The 13,055-nt window shown below is 65.8% G+C and overlaps 2 protein-coding genes across 4 annotated transcripts; one reads left to right on the top strand and one right to left on the bottom strand.

Moving 5' to 3' along the window:
- Window positions 1–1,208: 1,208 nt before the first annotated feature.
- Window positions 1,209–7,488, bottom strand: CD164L2 (CD164 molecule like 2). Of its 3 annotated transcripts, none has more exons than XM_055800766.1 (6): window positions 7,134–7,482; window positions 5,169–5,273; window positions 4,510–4,587; window positions 4,234–4,302; window positions 3,369–3,534; window positions 1,209–1,817 (listed from the first exon to the last, which is right to left on the bottom strand). In XM_055800766.1, exons 1-6 carry the CDS (start codon window positions 7,216–7,218, stop codon window positions 1,811–1,813), a joined length of 510 nt encoding a protein of 169 aa, XP_055656741.1. In that variant the 5' UTR covers window positions 7,219–7,482; the 3' UTR covers window positions 1,209–1,810. The 3 variants fall into 3 exon arrangements, with proteins under 3 accessions (XP_055656741.1, XP_055656740.1, XP_055656739.1); XM_055800765.1 differs by lacking the exon at window positions 1,209–1,817 and adding an exon at window positions 1,824–2,915 and having other exon boundaries at window positions 4,234–4,299; window positions 7,134–7,488; XM_055800764.1 differs by lacking the exon at window positions 1,209–1,817 and adding an exon at window positions 1,824–2,915 and having other exon boundaries at window positions 7,134–7,484.
- A 2,683-nt stretch (window positions 7,489–10,171) lies between these two features.
- Window positions 10,172–12,806, top strand: GPR3 (G protein-coupled receptor 3). Its single transcript, XM_055800763.1, has 2 exons — window positions 10,172–10,293; window positions 10,994–12,806. Exon 2 carries the CDS (start codon window positions 11,010–11,012, stop codon window positions 11,994–11,996), a length of 987 nt encoding a protein of 328 aa, XP_055656738.1. The 5' UTR covers window positions 10,172–10,293; window positions 10,994–11,009; the 3' UTR covers window positions 11,997–12,806.
- Window positions 12,807–13,055: the final 249 nt, after the last annotated feature.

The following is a 13,055-nucleotide window of genomic DNA, read 5'->3' as shown; positions in this document are numbered from 1 at the left end:
GGCGGGGGGACGGCAGCAGGGCAGGCAGGGTGGGCAGGGGGCAGCAGGCAGGGCAGGGGGCAGCAGGCAGGGCGGCGGGCAGGGCTGCGACCCGTGGCTTTGAAGTGCAGTGTCCCCAGCTGGGAAAGTCTTGGTCCGTGGTGAGATGCAGGGGACAGGCTGGCACAGCACCCTGGGCTGGGCTGTGGTGCAGGCAGGCAGGTCACTGCACAGGCGGACAAGCCACCGTGCAGGCAGGCAAGCCACCAGGCAAGCAGGCAAGCCACCGCACAGGCAGACAAGCCACCGCACAGGCGGACAAGCCACCGCACAGGCGGACAAGCCACCGTGCAGGTGGACAAGCCATCCACGCAGGCAGGCAGGCCACCACATAGTCAGGTAAGCCATCCATGCTGGCAGGCAAGCCACTGCGCAGGCGGACAAGCCACCGTGCAGGCGGGCAAGCCATCCCAGTGTTGTTCCCACAGCAGAGCCGGACCAGCCTGGGCAAGGGGGAGGAGGGGGATGCCGAGCCCCCCAGACAGTGGGGCACGCAGCCGGGCCTGCCCAGGCTGCCGCTCGCCCCCGCTGCCACTTCGGGGAAGGCAGAGCTGGGGTGCCACAGCTGTGGCATGCACCCTGCCCAGCCTCCTGCCCTGCCACCGCGGGAAGGAAGGTGTCCCCCCTCCCCGTCACCATCCCTGGGGTGAAGGGCCTCTGCGGGGCTGGATGCAGCCACAGAGGTTCCCCCTGAGCCCCGGCTCCGCCCGCCCACCCTCATCCTGAGCAGGGGAGCCCAGCCCAGAAATTCCCGCAGTTCCTCCAGCCTCGGCCTGCAGCCGCCCCTCTACCCCCCCTGGGGCCAGGCAAGGGGATGTGTCCCGCACGGGGGGGACACCACGGGGTGAGACCCCCCAGGACAGGAGGGGACGATGTCCTGTTGCTCCGTCCTCCAGCATGGCATCACCCCTCCCCATACCAGTTACCCTCCCCTGGTCACTGGGAGGACTGGAGTCACTCTGTCCTCCAGCATGGCATCTCCCATCCCCATACTGATTCCCCTCCCCTGGTCACTGGGAGGACTGGAGTCACTCAGGGCCACCCACCAACACCAGCCACACAGCCACGTCCCCAGCTGCAGGTACAGGGTTTGCAACCAAAATCTTCCGGGGTAGCACCCACCACTAGGGCTCTGGGGTGACAGGTGACAATGACACGGACACTGGGAATAAGAGGAAAATCCTTTATTGAGTCTCTGTCCCCCCTGCACCAGCTCCGGCTCTGCCTGGCGTGGGGCTGGGGGCTTGGCCAGCAAAGGGCCACGCTGCTGCCAGCCATGGCCACGTGTCCTCTGATCCCCTGGGGTGCCCTGGGTCCCCCAGGCTCCTGCCAAACACAGGCAGAGGGACCCCAAGGCTGGGATTCAGGGCTGGATGGGACCCCCGCGCCCAGCTGCGCCCCTCCACCCTGCTCGGCCCCCACCAGGGAGCAGCTAGAGGGTGCAACTGTGGCCACGCTGGGTGCAACCCCCGCTGGAGCATCCCCAGCCGCGCTGTGGGGACAGGGACCAGGCCTGGGTGAGATCTCCCACCCTGGTGTCCCCTGGGGCAGAGCGGGCACCCCGGGGCAGAGCCAGCTTTGCATAGTTGTGGGTGTGGGGCCCTGCAGGGGACAGTCTGGCCACAGGCAGGAACACTGGCACCAGACAGGGATGCCAGCACCAGGCAGGGACACCGGCAGTGAACAGGGACACCGGCAGCTCTGGCATCTTCTCCGCCTGCCCCAGGGAGGACGAGGGCAGCATCTCCCCAGCCCAGGGCGCGTGGTGGCCTCAGATCCTGGGGCAGCGGACAGAGAAGAGTGCGTAGCAGAAAGGGACCCAGGTGGCTTTGCCCTGGGGGGGTCCAGCCCCTCGCAGCCCCCGGAGAGTGGGGTGCAGGAGGGGGTGCCCCAGTGACCACCCTGCTGCACCCATGTGGGTGGCGATGCCATGGGGAAGGGCTGGCCCTGCATCTGGGAACTGGGTGGGAGCTACCACAGGGGAGGGGTGGGGGACACAGGCTTTCTGCAGCCGTGCCCCCCCCGGCACCCACCCCCCCAGCTACACAGACTCCCCCCGGACATGAGACAGACACCACCTCGCAGAGTTTAATAAGGGGCAGCCCAAGCTACAAATCTTACCCCACAGCACACGACACGCACACCCCTCCCCAAAACAGCACACAGAAAGGGGGGGGGGGGCGCTGGGGACCCCCCCCCCCGTACACCCCCCCAGCAACACAGAGGCACAGCAAAAGCACACAGCGAGCCCTGGCTCCGCTTCTCCAGTGGGCACCAAGGGGCTGGGGGGGCCGGGGTGGGCAGGGGCTGGGGGGAGTCAGAGCAGGGGGCTGGGTGGTCCAGCCAAAATGCTGAAGGGAAAAAGCACCTGACAGCCCACTGGGGAAAAAGGAGACCCCAAGCCCCCCTCCCAGGGAGCCCCAAGGCTGTGGGGAAGCAATGGGGCAGGGGGTGCCCGGGGGGGGGGGCTGCTAGGTGCTTTTTAACTGGGGCCAAACCAGACCCTGCAGCTCCCATCCTGCTGAGGGTGCTCAGGGGGAGCTGGGGCTGCACCCTGCCGCCGTGGGGCTGGGGGAGTCAGGGCCACCTCGCCTGGGTGGCACGGATGTGCTAAGGGGCCGTGCATCAGCTGTGTCCCACCAGGGGCTCCGTGCATGAAAGGGGGGGCGAGGAGGGACACCCCCTTCCCTTCCACTGCTAACAACTCCCAGGAAAACAGCAAACCAGCTGGGAAACCCCCTTCATGCAAACCAGGAGAGAAGGACCACGCCATCCCACCCCCAGGGAGGGGCGAGGGAAGGGTGAAGCTCAGGGGGTGCATGGGAGCAGCCCCCTCCCCATTGCAGCCAGCACCCAGAACCTACTGGTTGTCCTCTCTGGCAGCGTGCAAGGAAAGAGAGACGGGGCACAGCCCCCCACGTTAGACACAGCGAGCCCCAGGCACACGAAGAGCACAGGCCCCCACTTGGCTCAGCCTCAGAGGGATGGATTTGGGGTCCTGCACTCCCCACGGGGCTCAGAGCCAGGATGCAGCCAGGCAGCAACAGACAGAGGAGGTGACAGGACAGCCGGACACCGGCAAGGGGACAGGCCAGGGAGGACAAACCCCTCCATCTCCCAAATCATCCCCCCACTGGGTGAGGGTGGACCGGCACGAACAGCCACGGGAAACAACACTCAGCTGCGAGACAGGACACGGCCAGACGGGCCACGGAGCCCCACGCACCGGGGCTGACCCCCATTTATGGCTTCAAGGGTGGGCTTGGCCCAGGCATGAACCGGTGTGGGTCCCCCCCCCTCCCTCCTGGCTGGGGGCACGGGAGCCTTACAGCGTTTGGTAGGTGCTGTCCTTTGACTTGATGAACTTGACGATGAAGAAGACCACGGCTTGGAGGCTCAGCACCAGCACGATGCCACCGATGAAGCTGGCTGTGTCAAAGCCAGGCGGGTGAAATTCAGGGCTGCCTGTCAATGGGGCGCTGGTGGTGGTGGTCCCTAATGGCAGAGAAGAATGGGGTGGGGGGGGTTACAGGTGCTGTTGGCATCCCTGGGTACTGATACTCGTGCCAAGGAGAGGGGATGTGGGGTCCACGCAGACCCCAGCAGCTGCATGGGGAGGAATGGCTATTTCCCACCCTGGGGCTGGGATGTCCCCACCAACATGCAGATGCAGGGACAGGCTTGGCCTCTTCCCATGCCAGAGCAGCCAGCACCGCATGGGAGAGAAGCCAGCAGCAAAAAGATCCCAGTGGGATCAATAATTCAGAGGGCTCTGGGCTCCGGTTACCCACTGTAATTAGCCCAGTGCTCTCCAGTTCCTGCTTCCTGGAAGAGGCTCCTTCTCCGCTCCCAGCCTCTGCTCCAGCCCAACTGGAGACAGCACTTCCCAGCAAGAATGGCAGCAGGGATGGTTCTTGGGGGGGCTGCAGGGTGTTACGACCCCCCAGGCCCACGGCAGCATTGCTCAGGGCAGAGCGGGGATGGGGATGGAGCTGTGACCCCGGGGACAGCGCTGGCACCTCCGGGGGCACAGCCAAGGCAGATGCAACCCCAAGGGCAGCTCTGCTCATCCCTCCCAAGGGCACGTGAAACACAGAGGGAAGTGGCTTGTCCCATCCCACTGGCCGCTGTTCCTTGGGGCACCTGGACCCCCCACCCCATTCCACCACCTCCCACCCCCCCAGACCCACTCACTTGGGGAGTGTGTTGCCGGCTCCTTGCTATGGGACCATGGAGGCTCTTCGGTGGGGGACTTCAGTGCTGCTGGAGGCAGTGACAGAGGGAGGGGGGAAAAAGGGTTGTCAAGGGACATCACTGTGCATCCTCTGTCCCATGTCCCTGTCCTGGGGGTGGGATCTCATCCCCACGGCCCCAGCACCTGTGGCAGCACCTCTGTCCCAAAGGCTGCTGGGTCTGGGGGTGCTGCTGGGGTCTGGCAGGACCTGCTTTCATGGAGGGGAGCAGAGTTACCTCGACACAAGGTGCTGGTGTTGTAGAGCGCACAGGTCTCCCGCACTGCTGCCCCTCTCTGCACGCAGCTCCCTGTCTCTGCGGGAAGAGGGAGCAGGGTTTTCCCAAGGGACCCCCCAGCAAACCAGCCCACAGAGGCACCCAGTGCAGACGATGGCATTTGGGGTCAGGGCTGCCCTGGGCACCCAAGGGTTTGGGATGGTGAGGGACTCATTCCCAGGGGTGGGCATCCAGCCAAGGGGCTGCAAGCTCAGGCTTGCATCCACATCCCCATAGGGAAGAGCCCCAAACAAGTATCAACATCCAGCTTTCTCCCATCTCCATCTCTTGGTGCTGCTCCATCCTCATCTCCATGGAGGGCAAAGTGGAGGATTCCCAGCATTAGTCCAAGCCCAGCGTGGCTGGGAGTAGCACACACAAAAATCCCACACCCTGCTGGGCTGGCACGGGTCACCTGCCTGCCCCCAGGATAGGTCAGGTGAGATGGACCTTGGCCATGGAAGGCAGCTGGGACCAGGCACCCCAGGGTGCTGAGCTGCCAGCACCATCCCGACACAGCCCCAGCCCAGGGACAGGGGCTGGGGAAGGCTGGTGGCAGGCCCGGAGTAAGCTCTGGCTGTGGGAGCCCGTTGCTGTCCCCGCAAGATGCACCCCCTCACCTGGCTCCTCGGGGGTCCCGCAGCCCACCCAGATGCAGCCGGTGGCGTTGTGTGAGGTGGTGCTGGCCATGCATGTCTCACAGGACCTCAGTTCGCTGCACTCTCCTGCCAAAGCCGGGCAAAAGGGTGAGGGCAGGGCCAGCATCTGCCCCCCCCCCCCATCAGCTGGGGTCAGGGCTGGACCCTCTGCTCCACGGAGGAGGATTTCTCCTGATGCAGCACAAGGGCTGAAGGCACTTCTTGAAGCACCAAGCCCACTGACAGACCCATCCCAGCAGGCTGCAGGTGTGTTTGTAGCACCACCAGCCCTCCAGGGAGGGGACATCTTGCGCCCCACAGCCCCCAGCATCCACAGTGACCCAGGACACGCAGGACTCACCCCATCGCCCACAGCCATGGTGGGCCACAGTGCAGGGCAAGCCCACCCAGCCCAGTATCTTTTGGTGGAGGTTTATAAGAGATGAGGCAGCAGCACCAGCTCAGCTGCTCCCAGCAGCCTGGCTGGGGTTACCTGAGCAGTATCAGCCCCCTGCCCCCACCCAGTGTCCCACAGGACCCCCTGCTCCCCATCACCCCAGCGAGGGCGGTGAGTCACTTCGGTGTTTGCGGAGCTGCTCTGCCATGAGCTCTTCTCCCACACGCACACGCTCATCATTAATTTACAGCAATGACTGTCAGCAAGGGAGGCTGCAACGGGGAGCTGCAGCCGGGCCCTGCCTGCACCTCGCTGCGTCCCACGCCTACGTTTGCACCATCCTGGGAAAGAGCTGGGAGCCATTTCCCACCCTGGACATGCTTCCAGGCTCTCAGGGGACAAACAACCCCCACAGAGTTCCCAGGAGGGGGCTGGGGACTGGCACCCCCCTGGACCAGCTCCCCAGGGGTCTCTGCCACACAGGGACCACCCCAGCCTTGCACTTGGCTTCACCGCATGGGCTGCACACCAGCCCTGCCACCAGCACTTTGCAGAGGGCTTCCTACTACACCACCCCCCTTTGGGGTGGGCAGCTTCGCACCACCACCCCCACCACCCCCCCCCAGCTTTTAGGGTCCTGCTGGTCACTGGGGCCATGCCTGGCTGATAGCAGAGGCTCTTTCCCGCTCCCAGTGCCCCCCCCCCCCCCCCCCCCCAGCAAAAGCAAAGGGGGCAACTGGTGGCGTAAGGCACAAAGTGGGATGCTGCGGACCATTGCCATGGCTACGGCGTGGTGGCCACGCCGCCGGGCCCCCTCCTCCAGCATTTAGAGACCTGCCGGGAGCCAATGGGAAAGTAGGACTTTGTTCACAAGGGTTTCAGGCAGGTTTATAATTTAAGTTATTTTTATCGCGGCAGGCACAGGAACAGGCGTTTGTGCGCGTTTAAGTGTTGTCAACTCCCGCTCCTGCCCTCAGGTGTGGGGAGGGAGAGGCAAATAAAGGGGGGCAGCGGGGCTGGCTGAGGGCATCCCCAGCCCCACGGGTGCCCTGGGAACACGCGTGGGTCCCGGTGGGACAAGTCAGGGTGGAAATATCTCCATTGAGCTGCGGGGGGATGGGAGGAGGGGAGCAGAAGCAAGCCTGGGGTTTGCATAATTAATGCCCGGAGTTGCAGACACCCCGGGCAGGAGAATGATGGCTCTGCTCCCCGCTTCCCCCCCCTCCCCGAAACCGCCACAAGATCCACCCGCTCACCGGAGAGGAGCCCCGCACCCGGTTTGCCCCGCATCGGGAACCCCTCCTGGCCCTGGGGGTCCCAGCTCCCCCGGCTGGGAGCAGAAGCCGGAGCCACTCACCCCTCAAAGCGGGGCCACCCGAGGGAGCGGGGCTCTCCCGGCCCCGCCACGGGCGAGGGGGTCCCGTGGGGGCCGGGGCAAGGGGAACCCCTGGAAAAAAAGCCCCCCAAAAAAGTTCATCTGCCCCAAAGATACAAACTCTCCTCCCCCCCCGCCTCCGGCCGCGGGTCCCCCCAGCGCTCCCCGGCCGTACCTGCGCAGGTGGGAGCGGGCCCCTGCGCGCATAGCAGCGCGCACAGCAGCGCGCAGCGCAGCGCCCCGGCGCACGGCGGGGCCATGGCCCGGCCCGGCTGCGCTCGGTTAGCCAGGCTCGGCTCAGCCCGGCTCGGCTCGGCCCGGTCCCAGCGGGAGGTGTCGGCTGCGGCGCCGCGGAGCTCCCGGGAGAGCGGAGCGGAGCCGCGGGCAGATGCGCGCCCGCGGGAGGCGGCCCCGGCGGCGGCGGGGGCGGGCAGGGGCGGCCCCGCCTCGTCCCGCCCCGCCCCGCCCCGGGGGGCCCGGCCCGGGGGGGGGTCCGCTCCAGAGGTGCTTGTGTCCCCCCGCGCCGCCTGCACGCTGTCGTGGCTGTGGGAAAGCCGGGGCTGCCCTGCTCTCGGGGGGCTCCGAGCGCTGCACCCCCAGCACGCACTGCTGCATGGCACAGTGCACTGCGCACCCTGCGCACGCTGCGCACACTGCTTCTGGGCACAGCGCACTGCACACCCTGCGCACACTGTGCACCCTGCACGCCCTGCGCACACTGCTGCTGAGCACAGTGCACTGCACACCCTGCGCACCCTGCGCACCCTGCACGCCCTGCGCACACTGCTGCTGAGCACAGTGCACTGCACACCCTGCGCACCCTGCGCACCCTGCACGCCCTGCACACACTGCTTCTGGGCACAGCGCACTGCACACCCTGCGCACCCTGCGCACCCTGCACACCCTGCGCACCCTGCACGCCCTGCGCACACTGCTTCTGGGCACAGCGCACCGCACACCCTGCGCACCCTGCGCACCCTGCGCACCCTGTGCACCCTGCACGCCCTGTGCACACTGCTTCTGGGCACAGCGCACCGCACACCCTGCGCACCCTGCGCACCCTGCGCACCCTGTGCACCCTGCACGCCCTGTGCACACTGCTGCTGGGCACAGCGCACCGCACACCCTGCGCACCCTGCGCACCCTGCGCACCCTGTGCACCCTGCACGCCCTGTGCACACTGCTGCTGGGCACAGTGCACTGCACACCCTGTGCACACTGTGCACCCTGCCCACCCTGCGGACCCTGCAAACACTGCTGCTGGGCACAGTGCACTGAGCGCCCTGTGCACCCTGCGCACACTGCTGTTGGGCACAGTGCACTGCACACCCTGCGCACCCTGCGCACCCTGCACACCCTGCGCACACTGCACACACTGCTGCTGGGCACAGTGCACTGCACACACTGTGCACACTGCGTACACTGCAAACCCTACACACACTGCTGCTGGGCACAGTGCACTGCACACCCTGCGCACACTGTGCACCCTGCCCACCCCGCGCACCCTGCGCACACTGCTGCTGGGCACAGTGCACTGAGCGCCCTGTGCACCCTGCGCACACTGCACATCCTGCGCACACTGCGCACACTGCTGCTGGGCACAGTGCACTGAGCGCCCTGTGCACCCTGCGCACACTGCACATCCTGCGCACCCTGCGCACACTGCTGCTGGGCACAGTGCACTGAGCGCCCTGTGCACCCTGCGCACACTGCACATCCTGCGCACACTGCGCACACTGCTGCTGGGCACAGTGCACTGAGCACCCTGTGCACCCTGCACACACTGCATTCATTGCACACGCTGCTCTCACTGGACATGCTGCCTGTACACTGCACACACTGCAGTGTCTGCGCACTGCACCCCCTGCGCACTGCACGCACTGCACCCCCAGCATGCACTGCGGCTGAACACACTGCACTGCACACCGTGTGTGCACGCACTGCACTCCCTGCGCACCCTGCTGCTGAGCACAGCGCACTGCACACCCTGCATATCCTGTGCACACTGCGCGCACTGCTGCTGAGCACAGCGCGCTGCACACCCTGCACACTGCCTGTGTACTGCACTGCCTGCACACCCCGCACTCACCGCACTGCCTGCGCCCCGCACACCCCGCACTCCCTGCACACCGCACACGCACAGCCCGTCGAACACCCTGAGCCCCGCACGCGCCCCGCACACGCCCCGCATTCGCCCCCCAGGGCCGCTCGTCCCCCGCCCCCGCAGCCCCCCAGCCCCGTGCCCGGGGCACCGACAACCTCCCGGGCTGCGGCGGGTCCCCCCGCCGGTCCCCCCGGTGCCGCCGGGACGCGGACGCAGCCGCCGGAGATACCCGGGGGGGGGGGCGGCGCGCCGTCGGCGGCGTTCAGCACCGCGAACAGCTCCCGCCGGGCCGGGCCGGGCCGAGCCGAGCCGGGCCGAGCCGAGGGGGCGGCCGCGGCCGGGCACAGCAGCACCGGGGGTTCCCGACCCCCGCGGGGTCCCGGCAGCGCCGCAGCCCGGCCCGGGTGCCCCGGGGCCCGCCGCGCTTTGGCAGAGGGGCCGGGCAAGGGCTGGGGGGCTGCGGGCTTCGAGGCACCGGCGCGGGGGAAGAGTCCCGGCAGGGTCCCGGGGGTGCGCACGCCTTCTGCCTCATCCTCTTCCTCCTCCTCCTCCTCCTTCTTCCTCTCCCCCCCCGGGGAGGTGGGCTCCCTGCCCGCCGCCCTTCCCGCAACGCCCCCGCGGCCGGGCCGGGCCTTCCCGGTTCTCCCGGCGATGAATTATGCAGGTCCCCACGGGAAAGCCGGGCCGCGGGGACCCGCCGGGGAAGCCAGGGGAGGGGGGCTGCGCACCTCCGGCTGTGCGGAGCGGGAAGGACCCAGCTTCGCCCCCCCAGCCCCCTCGGGCCGCCCCCTCCACACCCCACGCTCAGAGGAGCCCCCGGAGTTCTGCAGTGGGGCGGGGGCTAGCGGGGCAAGCCGCCGCCCCCCCCCCCCCCCGCAGCACGGCCCTGCACAGGCTGCGCAAGGACATGGCGGGGGGAACCCGGGCTGGGGGGTCCCGGGGGCGGCGTGGGCCGGGGGCGGGGGCTGTTTTTATGAATGGGCCACTCCATCCCCGTCGCGATTACTATGCGGCGCGCGCGCGCCCGCGCTACCTCGCGGGGCGCTGATTGGCTCCGGCGCCCCATTGACGTCACAGCGGGGCGAACGGGGCTGGGGGGGGGCGGCGGTGAGTCACCCCCCCGGCCCCCCCCCGGCGGGGCTCGGTCACTATAACTCGGCAGCGCCCATGGCAGCGGGCCCCCGGCCGGGGAGCCCAGCGCAGCCCGGGCCGCTGCCGAGCATCCCGGCAGGTGAGTGCCTGGCACCGGGGAGGGGGGCACCGGGAGGGGGGGCAGCTCGCTGGGGCGAAGCGCAGCGCGATGGGAAAGGGGGTAAGGGGCAGATGTCGTGTGTCCCCCCCACACCCCCCCGGGCTGTGCTGCCCGCCCAGGCACCCCGGGAGGGGCAGAACCCCAAGGCAAGAGCAAGAGGGACCCCCCAGGTTGTGGGGACGTGGGGGAGTGGGGTCGGGAGGGAGCCTCCCCGCGCCGGGGTGCCCGTCCCGGGGGTAGCATGGCTGCCCCCTTCACCTGCTGCTTGGGATCCCGTCAGTTTGGGGGGGCGAGCCAGTGCCGGTCCTGCTCCCCTGTATTATCCACCAGAATCATGCAGTGCACGAACCCCAGCACTAACGTGGGCAGAGCAGGGGTTCCCCCCGCCTCCACCACCCCCCCCCCTCCACCCCCCCCGCCAGCCCCCCGCCTTTATTCACATATTTCTTTTTCTTTGCTTGCAAAAGAATTAAGACCAAACCACCTTGTCCAGAACAATCCCCCTCTGAGCAAACAGCACCCCCTCAACACACGCCACGTTGCCCCTCCTCCCAGAGACAACTTTTCTGGGGAGGAGGCAGGACTGTCCCTGGCCGGTGGCACAAGGACAGCTTGGGTGGCTCCCCGCTGCGGGCAGCGGGTGCTGAGGGGGCCGCTTTCTTGCTTTTGGCTGTGGCAGGTCAGCCTCCGCCAGCATGATGGAGGAAGGGCCCCTCAACTCCAGCCGAGGCCACCAAGGCTGGTTGGCGGCTGGGAACGGCAGTGGCACCTCCTTGGACCTGGAGTCTGTGGTGCAACCCCTCGCCTTGAACCCATGGGATGTCGTCCTCTGCATCTCTGGGACCATTATCTCCTGCGAGAACGCCATCGTGGTGGTGGTCATCTTCTACACCCCGACATTCCGGGCTCCCATGTTCCTCCTCATCGGCAGCTTGGCCACAGCTGACCTCCTGGCTGGGTTGGGGCTGATCCTGCATTTTGCCTTTGTCTACTTCATCCCATCAGAGGCGGTCAGCCTGCTCACGGTGGGGCTCCTGGTCACCTCCTTCACGGCCAGCGTCAGCAGCTTGCTGACCATCACCATCGACCGCTACCTGTCCCTCTATAACGCCCTGACCTACTACTCGGAGAGGACGGTCACCAGGACTTACATCATGTTGATTCTCACCTGGGGAGCCTCCATCTGCTACGGGCTCCTGCCCATCATGGGCTGGAACTGCCTGAAGGAGCCCTCTGCCTGCAGCATCGTCAAGCCCCTAATGAAAAACCACCTCATCATCCTCTCCGTCTCCTTCTTCATGGTCTTTGCGGTGATGCTCCAGCTCTACGTGCAGATCTGTAAGATCGTCTGCCGGCACGCCCACCAGATCGCTGTCCAGAGACATTTCCTGGCTAGTTCCCACTATGTCACCACCCGAAAAGGCATCGCCACCTTGGCTGTCATCCTGGGCACCTTCGCTTCATGCTGGCTGCCCTTCGCCATTTACTGCCTCCTGGGGGATTACAGCTACCCAGCCCTCTACACCTACATCACCCTCCTCCCCGCCACCTATAACTCCATGATCAACCCCGTCATTTATGCCTTCAGGAACCAGGAGATCCAGAAAGTGCTGTGGACCGTTTGCTGCGGGTGCTTGTCCTCCACCATGCCTTTCTGGTCCCGCTCCCCCAGTGACGTCTGACACATCCCCCCTCCCCCGCCTCTCCGCACCTTTCACTTACCGACTGCCGTTGGGGGATTTCCTTTTTCTTTCCCCCCCCACCTGCTTTTCATTCCCAGAGACACATGGCAGGAGCTCACAGAATCAGAAAGCTCTTCCCAGCCCCGTCCTTTTGGGGCACAACCCCTTCTCTTCCTCTATTTTTCCACTTTTTGAATTTGCAGGAGAGAAAAACATATTTTTTATCCATAATATAATCTATATTTATGTGTGCGCGCGTGAGAGAGAGGGAGCAGATCCTCATATTTTCTTTAAAACTATTTATGATGCTTTATTTTTTTAAGGGGGTGCGATGCCGGTAACGTTCGCTCCCCTCTTCCTTTTTTTACAGCCTCATTATTTACCTCAGATAGTTAAAATATATTTTGTATGATTGGGGAAGGGAGGGGAGAGACTCGCTTGCCAGAGGAGGAGGGGATTCAAACCCACCCCCTTCTCCCAGCTGTCCATCCATTTATTTATTATTTATTTATTTTTAATTATTATTTAATATGATTTTAATGCCTCCCTCCTGCCGGCCCAGCACTGGGGCTTGCTGCCCTCTAGTGCTCACTGCCTTTGGGCAGAGGGTGCTGCCGGAGGCCCTGCACCCCCAAACCCAACAGCTTCGGGGTCCCCTGTGTGCTGCCCCCCCTCCCCCAGCACCCAGGGCTCCCCCACCAAAGCCTTTCTTTGCACTGGGACTGGATTTGCACATTTTGGGGTGGGTGTATGTGATGGATGTGAAGAGGCCTTGTGGAATGGGGACCCCTTGGTGGGTGCTGCAGAGCAGGGGTTGGGGGGGGGGCTGCTTCTTGTTTACAACCGGGGGGGGGGGAATAAAAGTAATTTGTGATACGAGGTGTGGCTGTTTGGTGCTGGTGAGGGGATGGGTTGGGATAGTGTCTCCCAGGGAGGGGGGAGGCAGCAGGTTGAGGTCCCCGAGCCCAGGCAGGGCTTTCTCCCCGCTCCGTTTCCCCATGCTTGGATAAGAAATCCCAAGTGACAGCACTTCCCCCCACCCATCACATCCTGTTAGCA

Source organism: Falco peregrinus, chromosome 3 (assembly GCF_023634155.1).
Source record: "Falco peregrinus isolate bFalPer1 chromosome 3, bFalPer1.pri, whole genome shotgun sequence".
Taxonomy (NCBI): Eukaryota; Metazoa; Chordata; class Aves; order Falconiformes; family Falconidae; genus Falco; species Falco peregrinus.
Note: the sequence above shows the minus strand (reverse complement) of the source record. Positions and strands in the feature narration are given on the sequence as shown.

What these genes read in the sequence shown, in the direction of transcription:
- CD164L2 (XM_055800764.1), bottom strand. Translation starts at nt 7,218, where the DNA reads ATGGCCCCGCCGTGCGCCGGGGCGCTGCGCTGCGCGCTGCTGTGCGCG. An exon ending in GCCCGCTCCCACCTGCGCAG is followed by an intron (nt 5,274 to 7,133) that starts GTACGGCCGGGG and finishes CGGCTTTGGCAG; the next exon opens with GAGAGTGCAGCGAACTGAGG. An exon ending in CACCAGCACCTTGTGTCGAG is followed by an intron (nt 4,303 to 4,509) that starts GTAACTCTGCTC and finishes CACTGCCTCCAG; the next exon opens with CAGCACTGAAGTCCCCCACC.
- GPR3 (XM_055800763.1), top strand. Translation starts at nt 11,010, where the DNA reads ATGATGGAGGAAGGGCCCCTCAACTCCAGCCGAGGCCACCAAGGCTGG.